Source organism: Lepisosteus platostomus, chromosome 2, assembly GCF_059453375.1.
Source record: "Lepisosteus platostomus isolate fLepPlt1 chromosome 2, fLepPlt1.hap1, whole genome shotgun sequence".
Taxonomy (NCBI): domain Eukaryota; kingdom Metazoa; phylum Chordata; class Actinopteri; order Semionotiformes; family Lepisosteidae; genus Lepisosteus; species Lepisosteus platostomus.
In genome coordinates, this window is record NC_142612.1 from 2,273,508 (window position 1) to 2,297,464 (window position 23,957).

At 42.3% G+C, this 23,957-nt stretch overlaps 1 protein-coding gene across 2 annotated transcripts in view; it reads right to left on the minus strand.

The window, feature by feature from the left end:
- The window catches only part of gdap2 (ganglioside induced differentiation associated protein 2), a 33,349-nt gene extending 9,761 nt beyond the window's left edge, over positions 1–23,588 (minus strand). Inside the window, exons 1-13 of one of the 2 annotated variants that reach the window (XM_088645040.1) lie at positions 23,362–23,588; positions 20,363–20,565; positions 17,825–17,964; positions 16,850–17,003; positions 15,246–15,334; positions 13,421–13,497; positions 12,831–12,990; positions 9,620–9,767; positions 9,081–9,157; positions 4,383–4,459; positions 4,007–4,146; positions 786–840; positions 189–332 (exon numbers count right to left, since the gene is read on the minus strand). In XM_088645040.1, the coding sequence (XP_088501166.1) occupies positions 189–332; positions 786–840; positions 4,007–4,146; positions 4,383–4,459; positions 9,081–9,157; positions 9,620–9,767; positions 12,831–12,990; positions 13,421–13,497; positions 15,246–15,334; positions 16,850–17,003; positions 17,825–17,964; positions 20,363–20,544 (1,443 nt within the window). In that variant the 5' untranslated portion in view covers positions 20,545–20,565; positions 23,362–23,588. Of the gene's footprint in view, positions 1–188; positions 333–785; positions 841–4,006; positions 4,147–4,382; positions 4,460–9,080; positions 9,158–9,619; positions 9,771–12,830; positions 12,991–13,420; positions 13,498–15,245; positions 15,335–16,849; positions 17,004–17,824; positions 17,965–20,362; positions 20,566–23,361 lie in introns of both variants that reach the window. The other variant, XM_088645032.1, reaches the window with a different exon arrangement.
- Positions 23,589–23,957: the final 369 nt, after the last annotated feature.

Below are 23,957 nucleotides of genomic sequence, written 5' to 3' on the forward strand. Positions count from 1 at the left end.
TCTCCTTTGTTAAAAGGAGTACTTTTCTTACTGGAGGGATATAAAAATGACAGATCACAAGTGTATCAGAAGTTCCTGATCTGACAAGTTAAGCACTGCTGGTACCTCTTTGTTCAGGGAAAACGCGTGGTTAAGGTGGGACTCAGGTGTTTATAACTGAGGAAAAGGAAAGGTTGGAGGTTGCTTACCCGGGCTTCATACTCAAGCACAAAGGGGGGAATGTCGATCTGCTCAGGTACTACACATGTGAACAGCTGCTGCAGAGTTTCCACATGGTGAACTTTATCCTTCAGCCCAGACACACTGAAGGTCGTGAAAAACCAGGCTGAAATCTGACCCAAATAAAAAAAAAAGAAATGGAATACAGAGAATTATGATTAATGTAAAACATGGTGTAATGCATATAGTACAGATACACAAAGAAACAAATGTTTAACAGTATTAAAAAGGCACATTTATAGAGGAATACATTGATACTCTGACAGCTGAAAGCTAAGAGAACTGTGAGGCACAGAGGCACAAAGAGTAAATATAGATATAAATATATCGTTACTTGCCATATTTTGGAAAAAATAAGTCCGATTGCTGAAGACAAAATTGTCTTTTTCTTAGCCTAAAACATATTCTCAAAACTCCTCCTAAGTAAAAAAAATCCAAAAGCATTGCAGCTGTTTAGCTCTGTGCATGTGGCAGGTTTTAACTTGCATAAAATAAATGTCATAAACGGTAATCTGCAAAAGCAGTCTCTACCTTCTGTAAGCTCCTCTGGGTGAAAAATAATTTACCTTGGAACGGAAAGTAGGATGTACGAAGTAAAAGGCCTTCAGGTTCTTTTTATACCTATAACAAGGCAGAAAACACAGAGGTATAGAGCAAGATGAATCGAGGTATATTGAAGAACAAGAATGGCTGCACATGAAGAGGAGTCTATTCAGCCCACAAAGCCCGTTGGGTACTTAGCAGCTTATTGATCAAAGGGACTTGTCCAGTTAATTGTTTCAATAAGGGGTTCAGCTTCAACAACATGAGTTGGTACCTTGTTCCGTACTCCTACAACACTTTGCATAAAGAGCCTTCTCGGGAGATGTTTTAACAATTTAAATTATCTGATAAAAAAAAGAAAATCTTTCTTAAATGAACTGAACTCTTCTGAAACCCCATCCAAATTAATTTAGGACTTGTAAGTTTTTTGAACTGACAAATAAATGGAAGCACGGCACTGAACAGGTCGCTTATATATTTCATAGATATATATAGTTACACCACCACAACCTCAAGTGACTGTAAATTACACTGGCCAGGATGTACTGTTTGAGACTTAAATGTAGAACTGATCTGAACTGAAACTATACCAATAAATTAAGATGTCAGGAGCTGTTCACATTAGAGGGAATCAAGAGAAAATGTGGATACAATGTGGACGTATTTTGTTCCAGAGCTCCAGTTCCAATCTGACTGGCATGAAGTTCAGACTGCACTCCAATACGGCATGCCAGTTAAATTATATCCACGTCAGTGTTTTTCTTTCTAGCTATCGGATGTAATTATTCTGTTAAAACACGCACCCAGTGTGGAACGGCCAGTTGTGCGTTTCTCGTGTCTCAGAGCTAAAAACCCTGCAGCCACACACAGGGAAGGGAGGAAGAGGACCTCTGACACGCCCACCTCCTGCCCATCGCAGACCCCCCAGCAGGCTCAGCGCCAACTGGAAGAGACGCACCCCAGCCATCCAAACCCAACCCCCCCCCTCGGTTTTGGGGAACCCTGGGCTCTGCTGCCTGGCCCCATGACTCCAAGTTCGAGTTTAGGTAGCTTCAGGCAGGGGCCCAGCGATACTCCAGTAACCTTTCCTTTGAGTTTTCAAGTCAACTGCAGGAGCTAAACTCGGACCAAATCCCGTAAACGTACATGAACCAAGTGTTAACTCTGCTACACAATGTTGTGCAAGAGGTAAATGAATCCATGAATGCAGTGTTGTGGTGATATTTAGACACACACTACCTAAAGCCCTTGTATGTGTTTTTCAGAGTGCAAAGAAGTGTTCTCCATTCTGCAGTGCAAACGCCCCAAATTGTCAGGCCATGCACACACATCTGTCAATATGCTGAGCAGAATTTCACAACAACATGTTTTGATGAGATAGGACATTGCATTTGGTCAATGTAGGAGTATTATCATTATAGCGAGACGCGACACTAATATAACATCTACGTGTTTAAAAACACGTTGGTACATCCAAGGTTTGTAAACAACTCTGACTTTAAAACTGGGCTAGTGATGGCTGAAGCTGTGGAGCAATCAGAATCAGCAGTAAGGGCCTGGCAGCTCTGCAGCTGCCCCTCCCTTGTCTGGCTTCGGTACTTCCAGTGAAAACAATCATGTGTGACTAATAAATCTTCCTATCTGTATTGAATAAAGGTTACTAATTATAAGTTATATTGCTATTAAGCCCAATTTGCTCTTCAGATTACTTCAGGGAAGTTTCAACATGAAGAAAAACAGGAATGACCATGAGTAGGCTGAAGCTAATCAGCAGTTTAGACAAATTAAATCTGTAACATGTTAAACTAAAAAAACATACATGTTGTTATAACTGAATACTTTTTCATTCACAGCAGGTTAATTCTGTAATGTTATTTGTATGACTGTTATACAAGACAAATCTGAGGACAACAGATTCCTTTGTTAGGCCCATCTTTTGGCCTGCAACCTACACAAAGTAAACAACATCACCGAGAACACCACAGCACAAAGAACATAGTTTAACATGGATGCTTAACTGATCCTGCAAGATCAGATTAGACACAGGTATTCTGGGAACAGTATTTGGGTCTGCAGGTAAGTGGGACCTGTTGGAATCATAGCGGTCCCAGAACCAGCTAAGCCCAGTGGTACAGCAGTCCCCAGAACCCAGCCAGGCCCGGGACCACAGCAGTCCCAGAACCCAGCCCAGTGGTACAGCAGTCCAAGAGCCCAGCCAGGCCTGGAACCACAGCAGTCCCAGAACCCAGCCAGGCCCGGAACCACAGCAGTCCCAGAACCCAGCTAGGCCCGGATCTACACCTGCTCTCTTTCTGAAATCACTTTGAAATGGACAAGGCTTAGCCAACCAGGGACAGCAACAAAACGCTTGCTACCATTGGGGTAGAGGTGGGTTGGGGCGGAGCGGTAACTCTGAGGCTCAGGATCTGCACCTGTGGATGGAAGGTTGCCGGTTCAAATCCCGCGGCCGGCAGAGGAATCCTACTCCGTTGGGCCCCTGAGCAAGGCCCTTCACCCCAGCTGCTCCAGGGGTGCCGTATAAATGGCTGACCCTGTGCTCTGACCCCCAGTTTCTCTCCCTGTCTTTGTGTCTCATGGAGAGCAAGCTGGGGTATGAGAAAAGACAAATTCCTAATACAAGAAATTGTACATGGCTAGTAAAGTGATCTTAATCTTAAATTGTGCAGAAAAATTAAAACTGAAATTTACTTCTGTACCAATGATGTCCGCAGTATTTCTGGGACACCTTTTCCGAATGAGTGCAAGATTAAGACGGGATATTTCCTCAAACAAACACGTTTAGAGGATCTGTGAACTTCCTATTCAAAGTCGTTGAAGCTGAGGATCTTGAGTCTGCTATTCTTCAAGAAGCCACTGACGGTGTTTCGAGACCAATTACAATCTAGAAATCAAATTGACAAAATGGGCTGAATGACATCCTCTTATATTCTTTTTGTTTTCTAGCTGACACACAATTGACCAGAACATCACTTAAAAATCATCGTTTCATGCAACGAAAAAACCAAAATCATTCTTGGTACAAATTGGGGAATTCAAAACACTTTTGTTTTTGGTATTCTAAATGTGTACCACACCAGTACTTATCCCATGTATTAGAAAATGCTATAATTAAGGAGTATTACAGCATCTATTTAGGGGAGCTGAAGTCAGCTCTTACTCCTGACTATTAAAAAAATTTCTAAACCCCCAGACATTTCACCCTGCTATACGGTCCCCCCCTTACTTGACGTCCACAATGTCATAGAGCTTCTTCAGAAATTCAGAGTCCAGGTGATTGTGCTCGTTGGTCAGCGTATGGAAGTAAACCATAACGTATTCCTTCACTGTAATGTGGTCCATGACATGGATGAAGTACAGCAGAGCCTGCAAGACAAGCACAAAGTCTGGCACGGACGTGTGTGTGAATGGATCTGATTCCAAGACGTTATTACTCAGTATGTTAAACAAGATGGATAGATAGATACTTTATTGATCCCGTGAGGGAAATTGCAGAATTGAATTGTTTTTCTGCACAATTGCAGAAAAACAAGGCGATCTTCATTCAGGAAAGGCTTCATCCTTTCATTGTAAATGCCTTCAAATAATAACCAAATTAATACCTTCTCCATATCTATTAGCGTTACAGGAATATTTCTTCCAACCACCACCATAACTGTTCTTCCACAGGTATCCACCCCTATGGAAGAGGGAAAAAAAACTTCATAAGATACAAAAGCGAAGCAGTGTGTAATTTTGTCATCACGCTTTTTTAAATTGCCTACTGGGAAAATGAGGGACATGACTACTACTGTGCTTTCTGAGTTTGTCTTTAGTAACATCACAAAAAAAATCACTTTAAACTTACTGTAGGTCAATTGTTTTAAACTGAAGTCAGTTTGAAACTGAAACAAATCTGATAAGTAGAAAATCACTCCAGAGTTTTACCTCAGTCTCTCAGTTCACGGGAGACCCTAATCACTAATTCCAGAGCCCGTTTAACTCCCATTCGAATCCTACAATTTAAACAGTATGTGTATTTTTCCATTTCACCTTTTCGCCAATGAGTGACACTTCTTGGTTATATTTATTTAATAGGAGATTATAATATGCTGTGCAACAATAACTACTCAAATATTTAAAATAATTATGATTAATAATGGTACAAACATGTCCTATACACAGAGGGCAATGAACAAAGACTAGCAAAATATTGCTAATTGCTAATTGATTTAAGGAAGTACTGTAAGTCAAATATAGTGTATAAGTCTAATATAGCAACGTATATTGAAAAAACAGTAGACTGGGCATAAAGTTACAAAAACACAAATACAGTGCCTTGGAAAATGATTAAGAGTGTTGCACAGTTTTGTAATTGTTACTTTAAAGCAACGATTAATATTTTTTCTAATTAAAATCTACTCTTCACATTCAAAGCTAAATATGAAAGAAGTAAATTATTCATATGAAAGAAACATGGAAAAGTCAAATGATTCCATAAACATTCAAACTCGGCAAACTTAAATTAATTTAGATACAATTATTGAACCACACAATTAGTTGAGTGGCCTCCGAGTGCAATGACAGTGGATTTGCCAATGTGAGGCCAACAACAACTTTGAGAAGATAAAAGAGAGACACAGGTCACTGGCTGAGATGAGAAAATGTGCATCGGTCAATAACATCCTGACCACTCCCGAAAGCTGGGCTGTAGAGCTGAATGGGAAATCCAGCTTATATCCCACAGGAAGTCTGCAACAAAGCACCTGAGTGATCCTGAAAAGTGTGGCAAAAGGTGTTGTGCTGAAATGCCTGCCAAGTGTTATGTTTGGCACAGACCCAACACCACACATCTGCCAGTCGACACCATCAACACTGCCAAGCTTGGAGATGGTAGACTGGTAGAGATGGACTGGAAGGCTTGTTAGGACTGAAGGAAAAATGGACAGAGCAAACCACAGACAAACACTAGAGGAAAACCTGTTTCAGTCAGCTACAGATTTATAACTGGATTGCAAATTCTCTGGTCAGCAGGACAATGATCCTGAGCACCAGGCTAAAGCTACACTTGAGCAGCTTAACGTACGATAAAAAAAACTGGCCAGTAAATTATCTTATCCTTCGCAGTCTGTAGTCTGAGGATTCAGGTTTTGAATAAGTTTCCAAAAAGCTGTATGCATCATTCTGTAACTTAAAATACGGGACACCTTAAAAACAGTCTGAATACTTTTACTCTGCCTTAGTATTATATTTTATTAGAAACTGAGCAAACGTGCCTTGTGCTAAGCCAACTCCTGTTAATAATTTGTTGTCCATTGCATTTTCCCATCCTCTGTGTTCTTATCTTATTGCATAGGTGCTGTCCAGCATACTGCTGATAGGAAGTGGGAAAATGATTCTAAAATATCTGCCATTCACTCCGCTCCCAGTCCTCTCAAGCTGGCTCCTCACAGCTCTCTTGGATCTCTCGCTCCTTGTCCCACTCATCCCTAACTGGTGCTCCACACGTTCATTTCCCCATTCCTCGATAAACGTTTGGACTCCAGCTTCTTAGCGTCTCATTTTAAAAGGGGCCGTTGAACCCCATTCTCAGAAACTCTTCTCTAGACCCTGGCCTTGCTGCTCAGAAAGCTCTGGAACGAGAGGTTAACAGCTGCACACTCTCGCCACAGCTCATTCCTGGATTGACCCATTCCGGCCTGCTTCCTGACCGACTCAACACCCTCTCCTTTGCTCCCCGTCCTTCTCTCTCTCTCCTTGCGGCCCATGTAACTTTGCTTTTCTCTATCCTATGCCTCCCCGACTTCTCAACAGCGAACACCCCTCTGTTCTAGTCAGGCGTGGTTATTTCAGACACGGCTCGTCTCCTACCTCCCGGGCTTCGCCTCTCTTCACCTCTCCCCTCACCCTCCATCCATCCATCCATCCATCCATCCATCCATCCACAGGCGTCCCGCAAGGACCAGTACAAGGACCATTTCTTTCCTTTCACCATCTCTCCCGGCTCTTTCATCTGCCACCATGGTTTCTGTGCTGCGATGTTCATATTTCCTCTCATTGCTCCGCTATTTATTTATACATATTCCTACCAGACTCCAGTCCACTGTCTTGTCTAGAACGGCCTAATGCAACACTCTCCTAGCTGGCCTCAGTGCAGCAGCAGGCCACCCTACGATCTTTGCATTGGCTGCAAACTTCTACTCCTGATCCGATTTCAGGACCTTGTCCTTGCTCGTGGCGGGTGCATCGCTCTTTCCTCTCCCGTCTCCTCCATCTCTCGTTACTCCTGATAGCCCCGCCCTTTGCTCATGGGCTGCTAGTTGCTTAGTAGTATCCTCCTTCACTCTCCCGCTGCTCTTTCTCCTTCCTTGTACCCCAGCGATGAAACCCGATACTCGCAGACATCGGGACAGCACCACCTCACCACATCTACACGCACCTGTGAAGACTGCGCTAGTTAATATTGTAACGTCAGCTGTTTCTACCGATTTTGTTTTAGGCACTGTGTAGGCTATTTTCAGAGCTTTTTACTTTTTTTTTGGTCAATGTAGTGATCCCTGATCCCTGACTTCATTCACACCTCTCTGTTGCTGTTGGCATTTTAAAGTTCACTGCCTGTTTTTAGGATGACAAGTGATATTAGACGTGAAAAGGTCATTTTCTACAGGTGCGGCAGGTTAAGATTTTCCTGCTCTTGTGTTGAATTGAAAATGATAAAAACTACAAAACAAACAAGCAAAACAAAAGGTTTCAACTTGGTCCTTTAGGAATCCCAGTCTCTTGACTACCTCTGTTTACTACGGAAATCCTGCCACCTACTGGTTAACTGGTGTATGAGTTTTTTTTTTATATACTGCAATTCAAAACAAAAGTTTCTTTAAAAAATATTTAAAAATATTTTTTAGGACTTTTCAATTAACTCCAAATTATTTTGCTAGACTAACAATCCAACAATATGCAAGCACATGGATTCTGATAAGCAATGCCTTCCAGAGCTTGCAGTTGTAATTCAAGATGAATGAGTCAGGATCCATCAATTCTGAGTTCCCAGTTGGGAGCCACCCTTTAGATACATATTAATACTAATTTCTGGCCTCAAAAAAAAACAGATACTTTACACAGAGTTACTTCTTATAGTTTAAACGAAAATGGATTTTCCATGAATATTTTAATGTTGTTCTAAACGGTATGCAGTCTCTTTAGATGCAATACAGAAACCTAGCCGAGACGGGGGCAAGAAACTGAAGTCCCTGCGTCAGCACATCACTTTACAAACGGTTAAATAGAGCTTCGGTTTTATGAAGCCGCATATAGAAGAATGCGTTTTTCTTGCAGGTGGTCATTTTGAGTGCTGAGCTGCACAGAAATGTGCTCACAGGAAATTCAAAGCTGCTGCAGATGTAGGCCGCAGTCAGACTACACAGAGAGCAAAAGGACAGAAAAGTGGGCGCGATAAAATAAACAAGAGGCCGCGGGCTGTGTGGACTGAGAGCTGCCTTGGTGTGAAACCGTTCATGAAGAGGGAGGCTTGGCAAAGATCACTTTATTGGCCATATCCAATTTCTTGCACTAGGAATTCGTCTTTTCACAGACCCCAGCTTGCTCTCCATGAGACACACAGACAGGGAGAGAAGCTTGGGGTCAGAGCGCAGGGTCAGCCATTGTATGGCGCCCCTGGAGCAGTTGGGTTAAGGGCTTTGCTCAGGGGCCCGAGGGAGTAGGATTCCTCTGCCGGCCACAGGATACGAACCGGCAACCTTCCAGCCACAGGCGCAGATCAGGAGCCACAGAGCTACCACTCCCCCTGCTGCTGGCACTGTCGTAATTGCTGCAGCCTCACTAAAAACCTGCTGCTACCACTACATGTACAGTGTGCGATGATGAAGACTGTATCTGAGGAGAACGGCTCAGACACAAACCGGACCATTTGTTTTTTGTTGTTGTTTTTTTTTTTTTGCTGGAGAACACAGCTGACTTCCAGCGTGGGACTTCCTGCACACCTCAGACGATTATAGATGCGAGAACCGAAAACGAGAGGGAGGATTGCAAAACAACACAGCAAGAATCGCTCATGCGAGACTAAGTCCTCTGCCCTCATGCTCAAGGGATGACAAGCTAGTCAAGAGCTGGCAGCTACGCAGGAGTCAACACACAAATTATCCACCCACGTTTACAAAAAAAAATAACATAAGAATCCAGCCTTGGCAGGTCTTTTCTGGGGATAAGGGGGCCAAGATCTCGCACGAAGAAGAGAGCACTGGCCATCTGATGGGAGTAAAAAACCTCAATTCCCACACGCAGAATAACACTGAAATGCTCACCTGTTTGATATAACGCCTTCAGAGCTGCAATGTCCGACAGGTCTTCTGCTCTTGCTCTACATAACCATCGGTTATAACTGTAAAAACAGGAGATACGTATGCAAACTGAAAAAATTACATTGGCATATGGCAGATTCCGGATATCAGGACTTACAATTAATAATAGACAAGCAGGGCACCTGTCTGCTGTAACAATTCATATTATTACATATCAATCTCAGTTCCTATAAAGGTTTGAAAATCCAATGAAAAGGTTCGTTGAATGATGTTAGTCAGTGCTTTGCGATACAACAATTTCCACTTGTCCACTGAGCTCACCAGTTTATAATACTGCGCTACTCTGTTACAACACAGGAGCTGGGCTTTGAGATACTGGTTAATCATTATGCTTTTCTCCCTACCAAACAAAGTTAAAAAAAAAAGGTTGTTCTATGTTCCTAATCTGACTAATCTTAAATCCTGCAGACCATTTAATCGCAGACGAGGTTCACCGCGGTGCATCCAGAGAACTGGAGCCCAGCAGGGCAGCAGGGCCTCACTTTCTCAGGTGCTGCTTGTGCTGGGTGGCCTCGGACATCTGCCCCTGCAGAGTGAGCTTCCTCTGCTTGTCCACGTCCCCTTCCATCCGGGCGAAGGCATGCGATCCCACGAAACTCAGGTCCTTGTCCAGACTCTCGTCCTCAGAGTCTTCTGGCGGTGCGAAAGGAAAGCAGAACTTGTCATTTCCACAAAGCAAGAGACCGACGGATTCCCTGCGGAAAACAAGCGAGGGGAAAAGTACGCAGCCTTTTGTCGGCAGATTTGGGTGCGTTAGAAAAAAAAAGTACAAAAAAAAAGTCTGGTATAGCTTCAACAGATCACACTTGGAAATTCTATTTTAAACCAGTGTAAAACAACACTTTAGTTTTTACTGACGGAAGTTCCTTCTTCAGCTTTCATTAAAAAAAAAGAGGAGCAATTTCATATTCTTTTGCTCTGCCCACAAACTGAAGGTCAAATTGTGCATAAGCCATCGTGGAAATCAAAACACACTATACACGAAGAGCTCATTTCTATTCCTCTTATTTACTTACAATATAAATGAAATAAGAAAAGTCAACATTTGAAGAGCGTAGTTACACAATGTCTTTGGCATTGGCTGGTGTAGCAGTCTGACATAACATTGCCTAAGCTTTGGAAAGAAAAACTGCTGTCTGTCTAAAGCTTTTACAGAATTCACTGTAGATTCAGGAACAGCTTCAGAACTGTAGGATGTTGCTTGTAATAAATTTATGTAATACAGAAAATTGTGTAATTGAGTTTCACATAATTCTTCAGGTTTTATAGATGGTACTACATACGTTTTGAATTAACATTTACCGATGCCAGCCATCACAAATTGTTCTGTTGAACGTAAGAAACTTTCCAAGTTCTATGTATCCACCAAAGAAAAACACTGAAGCCAAACAGGAATAAATGTAACTAAATTGTACTGAAAAGTCTGTGCCATTAATTCAATAATCAAAAATGATACAACCAGTATCAGATATCCAGTGCCTTTTCAATATTTAGATTTTTGTCAAACGTAATCACCCAAAGAGAAATGAAATCAGTATTAAAACACAACAGGACACTCTTGCTAAAAGAAAAACATTTTTGGGGTGAACTACAGAGCAACTGCCCCACTTAGCTGAGGTAAAAGGGAAACTATAAAATAAAATTTTGATTTGTTAAGAGATACATGCAACTCGTGTGCACAAGAATCGATATTTTAATGACACCCTTCATAGTTTTCAGTTTAGAAAAAGAAGGGTGTTTTGGATATCACCGTTTGTGTCGCTTCCTCATCAATGTCTTTGACTCCAAGGTCACTTGTAAATGTCCTCACTTGATTGCTGCCTTACCATTGGCTAGAAGACTCTGGTTAAAATGTAGAACTGGCATCAAGGTCAGAGGTCAGAGTGAATTTATGCAGTGCAGGTTCATGTGGAGAAGTCGACAAAATACTAGTGACCAGGCTTGTAGGACTCTAGTCCGTAACTTGAACTATTAATAAAGACGCAGATAAGACGCAGATGAAGGGAAGGAGACTAGGACTCTTCAAGATCGAGCTCAACGTCCTTAAGGAGAGACTATGTGAATTCCCAGGCTTACTGGTACAGGCTCCGGCTGCCCAGCGACCCTGATGAAGGGCTTATCCCTAGATAAAGTGGGTAGGAAAAGGGTGGATGGATTTAGCCCAGGGTTTTACTGGTTAGGAGCTGAACTGGAATCACCTCCAACCTCCTGGACCAGTATTGGGTAGCCCTGATTCAGTCTATATTTACTCTACCAATATATCCAGTAATTTCCCTAATGGGATCAATAAAGTATCTATCCATCTATATCCGAGAAGAAAACTACTGCATTTATTGGATGTATATTGTATTGTGCCCTGGACTCCTGTAGATTAGGCAATTGTCCATCTACTCTCCACTTTATTGCTTTTGTGTTAAAATGTTGCTTCCGAGCAATATGAACCAATTAAAACAGTAAATCGATTCTTAAATGAAAATGCCAACTTTCAAACATCCTATGCATATCACAGAAATGTGAAAGAAAAGCTGATTTAACGGAAAGAATGCAGACAACAGTTTCAGAAATGCTAATCTATTATGCATAAGGGGAAATATCAGGTTATGACTGAAAGTAGAGAGAAAATGACAACTGACAGTATGAGGAACAAAAATCAAATCTGGGAACATTCATCTAAATTGAAGCATAATTATTACTCCTAGCTGTTCCTCAAGTATAACCCTTTTGTTTTTGTCCTGTGGTTTTAAAAACATTTACAGACATTTTGGGCAGAAAGCAATAATCCTAAAATTTCCTAGCTTGGCTGTCCGGGAATATCTTTCACTGTCATTTAAGATGTCTATCAGCTCAAAAGTCAAATCATTTTTTGTTTCACCCAGTGCCCCCTGCACGTCAAGTACTCCTGGACCACTGTGACTTGGACTCAGAACTTGGTCCATAAGCCTGCTGGTAATCAAGAGACTGGAGCAGCGATGAATCAGGGCCTCAGACCTTTCAAGACTTGGGATTAAACACAGACAGTGGATTCAATAAATGTTGAAGTGTGGAGCTGACCGTCGCTGGCCTACCGGGACCACCAAGATTGGCGACTTCTCAAGAGTTTCTGGTTTTCATCTCACCTGGGCTATCTTGTAATTGAGCTAATCTCCTGCTGGCTGTGCGATCTTCCAATTCTTCAACCAGAGAGGAGTGAAAAACCCCAGCAAAAACCGCACGTTTATTACCATGAGTGAACACGGGAACGCAGGCCCACTTAGCTTATTTGACTCTGCCATTCCTGGATCAGAGCATAAAGGAATGAGCTATTCTGTCCTGGTCCACAGCTCCTCTGAGCACCGTGTTCCCGTATGGAACATGTCTAAGGTATCCAACATTTCTAAAGGTTTGATGATGTTAATGAAGGCTGCAGATTTCAGACTTTCACAGGGGAGTAAAAGATGAAAAGAGGCAACCTCGCCACAGTTTTCATATCGTTTTATACTTTATACTATACTAGAATTTAAACTAGCATGTGGTCCCCTTTTCTCTCACGAGCAAGCCTGGAACGAATTAGATCAGCGAAAACACCAACCTGTTACTCAGACACTGGCGTTTTTTATCTCAAAGCCATTTGGGGGAAAAAGAAACAGTCTGGAAGGATGTGCAGGAGACGCATGCCAAAGAGACGAAGCACGGCCCAACCGACGCGCCGCTCACCTTCAGGAACGCCGGGCTTCTCCGCGATGCGGATCTGCCTCTCCGGCACCACCGGCTCTCCTTCGGCATTGCCGATGTTGGCGGGGAGGAGAGGGAGGCTCCTGTGCTCTTCGTCCGCCGAGCGAGGAAAGTAGAGGGGCAACAGCTTCTTATAGACTGGCTGGAACAGAAGGACACACAGGGGTCGCCCGGTTCTTCGGTTTGCGTTTGTGAATTTTCACGCGAATTTCGTAAAGTACTGCGACTAAACGTGTCCTCCTGAAGTAAACTGAGTCAGTACAAGGAAGAGCAGAAATTGCGATATTCTTTCTCGAGTCCTGTCGGAAGCACCCTGGGTGAAAAAAACATTCTTTCAGAGAACAAGACTGGAGATGATTGGTCCCGTTACAACACTTAGAATTGATAGAACTGCTGTATAAAGTACCGAGATACTTCAGGCGCACCAACTCCCAATTTTAAATTCACTTGTTAAATACTGCAAAGCTGTTGCTCCAGACCTCCAAAACAAAGGTGCAAACGGAATTAACATTTAAGGAGAGAAGACAGGACGCAACACAAAAATATTTAAATCATTTTACTTCCAAACGTACCTCCTCTACATCGGTCACGGCAAACACGACGGTCTCAATGCTCTCTCCATGGTTCTCAAGAAACCTGCGCACAGTTCCTGCAGCCGAGAGCAGGACAGTCTTACTAAAGGTGCTTGACGAGTAATGAACACAAGCAAAAAGTGATAACTGTCAAAATAAAAGAGTAGTTTGACTAGAATAAAAAAAGTGGACAAATATCCTTAAAGCCAAAAGAAGAAATAACATTTGAACTGTATTTCTCAGCCAACAAAACATTCACAATTTCCAGAAAACACAATGAAAATGACTTGGCTTGAATTTGACACCACTAGCTTCACCATCTCCTGTAAAGGTACCAAATTCTTCCTCATCGGCACAATTGTTAGAAAGGTGATCAGCATCCGTTTTCTTCTGAAACACTCTCCTCAAAAATCAGGGGTGTTCATAAAAAAAGAAATGGCAATTTGGAATAGTGTTAAAATCTTCTAAGACTGCCACACCTCATGCTCTTCAGCTGCTTTGAACATGGTGAAGAACTGTGGCAAGATGAGTAAACGCAGTAATACATGGTATGCATCTACCAGTTTGTATCAGGTCTATCAGGTCTTTAGCTCAGGACAACACTTGGTATTAAGGTATTAAATTTATAAACCAAGAGCTGGGGCTGGTGAGAGATTAGAGTCAATTTTAAAACGAGAGCTAAGAGTCAGCAGTAATATCAGTAAAGTTAGTTTAATGCTAGTGAGAGTAATAGCAAAGTTCAGGGTTAAAATCATGGAAATGATGGAGCTAAATTAGACGAACGCTTAGAAAACAGGGACATTTTAGGAGACAGACAACATCGGATTAGCAAAGGAAGTTCTCCAGTAACTAACGTGCTAGAATTCTTTGAACAAGCGACAAGGATGTTAAATATCATGACTCTTAAGTCAGATTTAGATTTCCCAAGAGCATTTGATTAGGTTCCTCATTAAAAGGCTGATTCTCAAATTAAAATCTACGGGACTCTAAAGTGACGAATGAACATGGATTGAGAACTGGTTCTCGGAGAAGGAACAGTTCATTAATCTTATGAGGCATAACCTCCAAACAGGCAGGCGTGAGCAGTGGTGCATTGCAGAAATCTGATTTAGGCCAACAGCTCCCCCTGATCTACCTCAATGGCCTCGATTCTTTCACAGTGTGCAAACTTGTCTGATTTGCTGCTGCTGCTACTACTACTACAACAACAACAACAACAGGGGGAGTGGGAGGTGAAAACAGTTTAAAAAAAAAGAGCAGCAGAAATGCTTCCTGTGCTCAGGGCACTGTTGGACACCGACAGGCTGAGGGAGGTAAACATCTTCACTTTCTGGAGCAGAGGAGACCGAGAGGAGATCTGGTCCAAGTAAGGGATATAGACAGCGGTGAAAGAAGGACCCTGGGCCACAGCTGGCAACCCTAAGGACAGTTCTAGGAAACCCGTCTATTGTATTGAGAGTGGATATGGAACAGACGTCCCAGCCAGACTGAGGCTCAGACTCTGGGCTCATTTAAGAAACAGCTGGATTAAAGTTTGGATAAACTACCACACAGGCAAGACGAGGTCAATGGCTGCCTCTCACCTGGGGCCATGTCTCACCACCTTGTGCAAACACAGGACACGTGTTAAGGTTTGAGTTTAGAATGAAGTTTAGGATCAGGGTTTGCTCTTTTTTTTTTTCACCAAACAAGAATATAAATGCGATCTAGTCATAAGTCCTGTCCAAAAGTCCACGTTTTGTCCAAAAACGTCAGAAGACATGATGCAAAGTGCAGCAAATGCAAACAGAATGCAAAGTGCCTACGATTCGACAATCTCACTTACTGAATGCGATGTGGGTGGCGTCTTCCAGCGGGTACCCTCTCTTTACTGTGTTAATAACACAAAAGGCCACCGATGCCATTCCCTGCTCCCTGGAACAAAAAAAAGAAAAGGCACGAGGTGTGAATCAAGATGTGATTCTACGTAACGAAATCAAGCAGAAGAACTGCTGCTGTAATATCACTGCACCCTAGACAACCACTGGAGGACCAGTTTGACCTTCTAACAAGCCCACCACCCACAACTGTTCCTGGTTCGGGGTCACTGATCCAAGAGACAGCAGGTCCCAGAATTAATGGGTTGGGGTTGGTCACGGCTGTCCCAAAGCCAGACGCAGATGCAAGATGTTTTTTCTCAGCTCAAAAGGCCTGAAGCATCTTTGGGCCGGACTCGAGCGATTACAGGAACTGAAGGAAGCTCACTATCCATGAACTATATGTGAAAGCAGTCCAAAAGGAATCAGAAAAAGAAAAAGTAGAGGGGAAAGCAAAATATCAAAAGGGAGTAATGGACTAAACAGTAATATGGACAGCACTTGTTCATTTATAACCAAACATTTCAATTAACGAGACTGCATAATTAAAGAGACTGCAAAGTTTATTGCTTCTGTCTTAACAAAGCATTATATTCAGTAGTTTTCTAAATCTCAAATATCCAATTATTCCCCCTTCTATTCCCTCCTGATTTGCAATTGCCATTTGTTTTTAGGTGGCTACTGAAAGCCGATGCAGTACACGGAGAGCATGAGGACCTGTGAGCACAGTCCTCTCTCCGCAATCTGTGAATCTTGTAGAGTAGCTTATCAGATCACGGTGCCTTACAGGCCAGGTCGCACCAAATGGAGGAGCAACGCGTTTGTCATTGAAATGACTGCAAACCTGCACTGTGAACTGCACAGCTAGCTGTAAGCAGAAGCAGGCTTCCTCTACCTCGTGCCCAATCAGGAAAAGGCCGAGCCATTTGGGATGCTAAGAGATTTAAGACCTTTTAAAGGTGCTTGCCTTTTCATGCAATGCCCTTTCTTCATAACTACATGACAACTTTAATTGCATTTCAGTGTAATAGAACAGCAACGGTGGGCTGTCCTTGCTCAAGACATTTTAGCAGACACGGGCAGTTAGGAAGAAAACTAATCTCATTCTGTTTAGAAAATACTAATTTCCCACATCAAGGCTATTATGGCCTCAACATTAATCAGCGATGTAATGCATGGCTTAGTGTAATTAATAAGCCTAACTGTTGTTCATCAGCACAAGGCCTCTTCAGACTGTGCGAAGCTGACTGAATCGTGTACAGTGCAGACTGCGTCGTCGTCCACTTAGGAGTCACGAGGAGTTAAAAGATAAATTTAAATCCTGGCACCGACACAGCAGCTGCGACTTTGAGTAGGGTATAACCATTTTATTACGACGAGAAAGTTATTTAAAGGTTTAAACAGAACTGAGAGAGAAAAGAGATAATAAAAGGACACCAGTACAAACAGAGGCAGATTCTGCTGCAAGGAAGGCTGCAGCACATCGGATCTTTCCAGAACTCAGGACGAGCACCTACAGGCGTCAAGCCTGTCCCGAAACCACATCCTGCCCCGTAGAGGCGCAGAGTCTTACTTGGCCAGCTGCATGACGTTCCTGTAACAGTTGTAGAGAGAGCTCTCCGCCGCCGTCCGGTACTTCGCCTTGTATTTGGGCCCGACGGTGTGAATGATGAAGCGGGCGGCCAGGTTGAACCCCTTCGTCATCTTCGCTTCACCTGTGCGGCACCCTAACATGAGCCATGAAAAAACATTCGCTTACACATCAGCTGCTGTATATTTAAACACCTCTGGGTGACGAGCAAGCACCAGATGAAGCAGATAAAAAGGCAATACAGAACCAAACCCAATAACACACAATCTATTTATATAATTTAGCAAAGAATAGTGACTTATTCTTTAAGACTTTGTAGATAACACAATCCAGACACATGCACCAAGATATATATACACACACACATTTTCCCCCTTTTTTAATTTCTATCTATCGCTAGAAATAGTATGAACAGTGGCGTGACATAAAAAATATTTTTCTCATAGATTTAATATCTTTTCTTACGTTCGATTGAGTTCAAGATTTAACGCAGAAGACGTTTAAATGGATTTCTAAAAAACAGAGAATAGAATAAATTATTCACTAAGCGAATAAAACACGGTACCACTTTGCCAGAGGAGCTTAATAACCCCCCTCTTAACAACTGCTTTGTCTGCAAAACTCTCCAGACTGGCCGCAGGTGTAATGGCATGTCTTCCAGAAAACGATGAATTCTACCACCAAATGCTGAATGTTTTTTCTAGGATGTTAAAATCCATCAAGTCCAAGATCAACAATTCCGTCCAATAAGATCATATAATTTCAATGCATCACAGAAAGAGAACATAAGAATCCGAGTACAGACTTTCTGTGCACATCACAAGATTGTCCTTCGTTTTTTAAGCGGTCTGGATGACAGCTTAGCTTAGTTTCCAAACTAGGAATTTGAACTCTCTGCCTGCAGAAGGACGCGAATAAAACCAGCAGAATCCCACTCCTCAGAGCCGGCCTACCAACCTTTCAGCTTGAGCAGCTCCTCTTTAAGCTCCGGGCCCGCGTGTCTGTGAATGCTGTCAGCCACCGGGTTCTTGTCCGTCAGGGTTTCATTGCTTGTGTTCACAATGGCAGTGCAGTTCAAGAGAGCCACGTCCCCGTTGCTAGAAAAAAACCAATAAGGCAGTAAGACAGAAGTGGGAGCCCCTGAACGTGGACGCATTCCTGACCTCTTTCAGATGCACAAGGTAAGCATGTTTGGCTCTGTCAAAAGCATTCTGAGCCACACTATTGCTTATTTATTGATTCCGAGCTGGAACCATTTTTTTTTTGGCTTTATGTTTTACGCACCAATTATTCCAGAATCATAACAATTGTTCAGTTCCTTTGCTTTTTTCACAGAAAATGATACTTGAACCTGAAAGGCAGACATCTAGTGCATTCAACTATCTTGTGACTAATCCTGGCACTGTGTCATCTCTTCCAGGCCAGCCTGCGAGGAGAGCTATTTAAACACTGAAACAGTCGCATAGCTTTATGTGGCATTGGTATGAGAGAAATAAAATGTGTGCCTGAGATACAATGAAAATTCCTGTAAATCGCCATTTTAAAATCACATGGGATTGTGTTCAAGATAAAATAAATAACTGTACCAATATTTTATCTATTTCAAATGTTCTTTTTTATTTCCTGTAGTAAAAAGTGAAATCTGGCAATTAAAGTATTACTTATGAATTGTATTATTGGTTCAAAGCCAGGTTTTTAATTCTAATTTAACATTAGATCAGAAAATAAAGGGCCTCAATAACAGGCACTAAATAAAAGATTTGGATTTTAAATAAAATAAAAACAAAAGAGAGGGATATTTTGAGTTTATTGATGTGGATCAATATATTAGGGGGATTGCGCCTAGCTCTGTTGGTAGAGTGTGAGACTCAATCTCAGGGTAGTGGGTCTGTTTTCTGAAAAATCTGAAAAAGCAAATATAAAGATCTATTTTCTGCTTTCAAGTAGTACGTTCCCATTATAACATGTGACCCTCCTGACCAATACCAGTGCTACGAGCAGCAGCACAGACTCATGGGATTACAACATGTTTTGTCTTGACACTGAAAGTGAACCGGATTTGTTTGCCAGGCCCAGAAAATACAGGTTCACCTGAAAGCTTTTAAGTTATCAAGCAATTTTTGGGAATAACCCTTATATGAGAGAGAGGTTAAAGAGAAAAAAGTTTTGGTTTACCAAAACTGTTTCCCGAATGGCTTGGCCTTTTCCTGATATGGGTGCCAGATCCTCTGTGTTGGAGGCTGGGCACAAGGCTAGCAGCCCTAATTATTTTGCAAGACCTGCAATTTATGACTGCACCACTCGAAAGAGAAGAACAGACAGACATTTAACATCACAAAATTGCACAAAACAAAAGTCTGCAATTGACTCTGGCGAGAGAGAGTCCCCTCTAAAAACAACAGAAAAGAGAAAGCTTGGAACAGAAATCGATCAGTTACAATTCGCCAGATGCTGCTCAGGTCCATGCTTATATTGTCCTTGAAATGCACGAATGCTTGACCACTCCAGTCTACACACATTTTTCAACGAATGCAATGAATGATAGGACAATTCCTACAGCAAATCAACTGAGAAAATAATATTCTCAGCAGACTGATGATTCGAGCAGAAGCAAAACTCAAGAACAGATCCAAACATCTGACAGCATCTATCTGTCGAATCAACAGACGCAAAGATCACTGTGCTTTACACACTGCTTTACAAGGGCAATCTAGCAGACATGAGCTGACAGCTTCTCTAGCAGATAAAGTTTGTCAGTGCACTCTGCGAGTTACTACTCTGTGGCACAGGGCATCATGAAATGCATTTCAAATGGATTTCAATAATGTGACTGGTCTCAGATTATTCCAGTTAAATGATTAAGGCATACAATGACATTCTTCGAGAATTATTCCCACATTCAGCGTCTAACATGTACAGTAGCAGCAGAGCTTGTTAATAAATTAGAGAGTTAAGTGTTGCTGTGGACTTTTAGTGAGGCCCCTTATCCTGATGCCCCTTGTGTCCTGGAATGCAAGCTTGAGCTTGACTGATAAGCAGCACCTCTCGGGACAGTGCTTCCCATGATGCACGTCCACCTCTGGCGCCTGGTGTAGAACAGAGCCACAGGCACATCTGGACGATGGTCCAGATCGTCTGAAGACGATCAACCAATCCGGGACCTGTAGGGCAGGGAGACCCACTCCACCTGGTGACATCACAGCCAATCACCAGCCACGTTCCCTCCTGTTCAAAAGCCCGTGCACCTCTCTCAACTCACTTCTCTCCCCTGAACCGAGACCTGACTGGCGGCGGAGAACGCCACATAACGCCACTACTGCTGGCGAAGGCTTGGGACTTAAACTTGTGTCTGAAGCGCAGAGCTGAAGAGAGACTGGGAGGTACGGTATTGATGGAGCCATTCAAAACGGACGGTACAACCCCCGTACACAAAGTCACAAAGTCAGACGGCGCCGAAGCGTGGCCGGTCCAGAATAAGAGAGCGGGCGAACTTACAAGAGGATGATTTTCCCGTTGATGTCGTCCCTGTGTGGGAACGGCGAGGAGGGGGGCCTGTCCTGGCCGGCCCGGCTGCGGGGCCGATGGCCGTCCGCCTCATCGCCCCCCTCCTGAGGCTGGTCCCAGCCGGGCAGGGTCTGGACGTCCAGGAACTGCGAGCGCGCTCCCAGGGGGTCCATGGGCCCAGCCGCCGCCGCCGCCTGCCCGACAGGGGGAGAGAGAGAGACGGGGCCAGTGCAGGCAGCTGGGAGACGTCTGCGAGCAGGGCCGTTCTCGCCAGCAGCGCCCCGCGAGAGAGGGCTCAGTCTGCACTTGCCCGGACGCCGAGAAGACGAGGCCGAAGGTTTGCTCTCCGGCTCCAGAGGGATGGAAACAAACTGGGACTCGGAGACAGAAAAGGACTGGACTCCATAAACACACCATAGCTGCGGTGTTGACCCAGCAGGCATTGTGGAAAAAAAGGAAGCATACTGCAAACCTAAGACAAATAATTGCACTTATTAATAATAATAATCTCTGTTCTCAAAGAAATGTTTTGTCTTAGATTATGTAACCTTGATTATTTAATACATCTCAAGCTTCAAGTGCTGTTCCAGATGTAATCATTCCAAACCAGCACTACAGATTTTAAAGTCTCAATTCTTGTGGTGAAAAGAACAGGGATAATTAGTACGTAGACATTTAGGACTATTATTAGGGTATTTCTCTTGACATAGTATAACATTGTCCCTTTAAAACTCTAAAAGCCAGTAGGTATCATTTATCACAGACACAATGAAATCCACCTTTTTCTTAGGCAGGTTGTGTTAAGATTGTCCATTAGGCACCTTAGTCATAAATGCCAGTGCATATATATATATAGTATTTATATAAAGACAATCTTACTACAGTAGAGATATTTTTGTTTAGGTTTGTTTAGCTTAGGTTTCAAACTCTGACTACCGGTGTTCCAAGAGTTACAGGAGAACTATTTAGGCTGCATTCTGTGTGGTTGAAGGAGCTGTTATAAAGCCAGAGAGCTATAATAAATTAATCTGTGGCTCTGTGAATGCTCTTCTCTCTTTCAAAATTTGCCAACCCTATCAAATCAGTCTTTCAAGAAGTACTAGAATTCTCCTGGCAGATAAAGTGGCTAGTTTTAGGTTTTCAAGAAAAATGCATACACTGTACTTGTTCTCTTAAGACAAGATTGCTGCCCTGTGGGTTTTCTGCATTAGAAGTGACTAAGATGAGAAAACTTAGAATAAATGTGTCCTATGACCGATTTGTCTAACAAATGCTGAATGGGCAGGAATGGCCACTGAAGCCTTCGTACATTCTTATAGAGAAAGATGACCTGCTAGAATTGTACGTTAACAAAAATGAAGATAAAAAAGAATCTAATGTAGATCTAGACATTTTTATATCCACCATGTGAAAAAATATAGTATTTGCAGATCCTCTGAAGGAAAGCCTTCTGCATAACGCAAATTAAAACACCTTGTGTTCTCAAACTACCCAATTTGTAACACTTATTTCTATTTCTGCTCTTTTCCATCTGTGAGGTAAAACGGTCTTGTGATTTATCCACTTTCCAAAAAAAAAGTGGAAAATAAAAACTAAATGCTCAACTAAAAAAAAACCTAAATGTAACCATCAGACTTTGACGTATTTCATTTGATGGCTGGCCAGCTCAGAAACAGTCACCGAGTTACAGCACACCAATGAGATTTTAAGGGCACGCTGCACAGTAAACTTATTATAGCAGCAAAACAGAAACACTTTCATTGAGCCTTATTTACTTTGTAGTTGACTCAGAAATTCACCAAATCCAATCTTAAGTGACCGACCTCCTTGACATTATTATTTGCAGAGTACAGACACGCTAATTACACCAGTGCAGTCTACCGAACCCCACCCTGTGGCACATCTCGTTCAGCTCTGCCCCTTTCTTGCCCAGCGATGGCATCTAGGTGCAGCAGCGCCAGCTCAAGAGTACGACTGCACAGTCCCACCTGGGGCTCGAACCCGCAACCCTCTGGTGTGCAGTTCAGGGTCCCCTACACTGTTGTCATCAATAACCTATGGTCTGTTAAAAGCAGTTCTATTAACCGTGAAAACACTGCGAAGACACGCACAGTACACATGTCAATCCTTTAAAACGCTAGGGTCTGCGTTAAGCGTGCTTATTTCCCAAACGTATACAAATAACCTACGTAAATGTAGGTTAGCATTGCATACCACATGAAATCACTTTAAAATAGTTTAAAGAGTAAACGATTTTACTAGAATGTTACCATTCGTGCTTAAATAACAGCCACCTCGGATTAGTTTGCTCTTACACAACCCGGATTCAATGCTATTTCACTGTTTCCTTGAAGCTCTCCACCCAGCTACAGTATAAAATACGCTGATTTTAAAACTTCAGAGCTACAGCCTTCATCGTGTACTGTGCGAATATGCAGACGCACATTTGTTGTGTCTTTACATCAAAACACTACGTAGTTTCCCTAATCTTAAAACGGGCACGGTTTGATTATCATTAGAAAACGTCATTAAAGAATTCCAATAACAATGAATTGGGGAACAGCTCTACAACCCTGGGTTTTACAAGGTACTGGTTGTATCTGTTTGTGTAGGTTTTGCGGAGTGACGGCGTGGGATTTTTACGTAAAACAGTGAAACTTTATAACGTGTTTCCGAAATACAGCAGTGTCGAATGCACGCTTACTGAGCCTCTGGAATAAAATACGCGCTTGTAGCCATGAACTCACTAGTCAAAATTATTATTATCATTATTAAAAATATTATTAAAACTCAGCTCAGCCACACTGACCACTGAATGACTTGTCTGCCACCATTATATGCCGAAATAGCAGGACTCCGTATGTAGCATTTTACACCTTGTGTAATACAATTTATCAGACTACGACGATGGGAATTTTCTCTTTCATTGTATCATCCCAAATCTTAATTGCAACAGAAATGTAAAGAACACGTTAAGAGGTGGGTCTTACCAGTCTTTTCTCCAAAATACTGTAAAAAAAGAATCTCTTGCGAGTTCAAAGTTGAATTGCTCTTAAATTAAAACATTTTTCCGGTCTTCGTAACAGTTACGCAAACGGCGCTGAGTTATTTTTTTCATATCCTTTTGCAAAAACACAATTTGGCAATTATAATCCCCATCACATTTACTACAGATACCTGCTGTGCTCCTAGTCAGATGATTCACAATAAAAAAACTTCATCACTTCCTAAAAGCACAGAGGTTAGGGATCATTTAGGTGGTACTCACTAGTTTAAAAACACACGCCATTAAATCTCACATAAAAATCAAACTCTTAGCCATCTGAAGGATCCATTTTTGAATATGTGAAAACCTGATCTTCATATTTTCACTCCTAAATTCATGTCTATCGTTTTAATATTCCGTTTTTCGTTCCCTAATGAAATGGTAATTGTTCTACAATCTCTTCTGTAGCGAATAAAATAACAGACCAGAGTAATCAAACTATGAAACACATCCCGCACCAGAAAGTGAAAAACGAATAAACAGCAAGAAAACACAAAGTCTGAAATGAAACACAAGGTGTGTGTATATATATATATTATC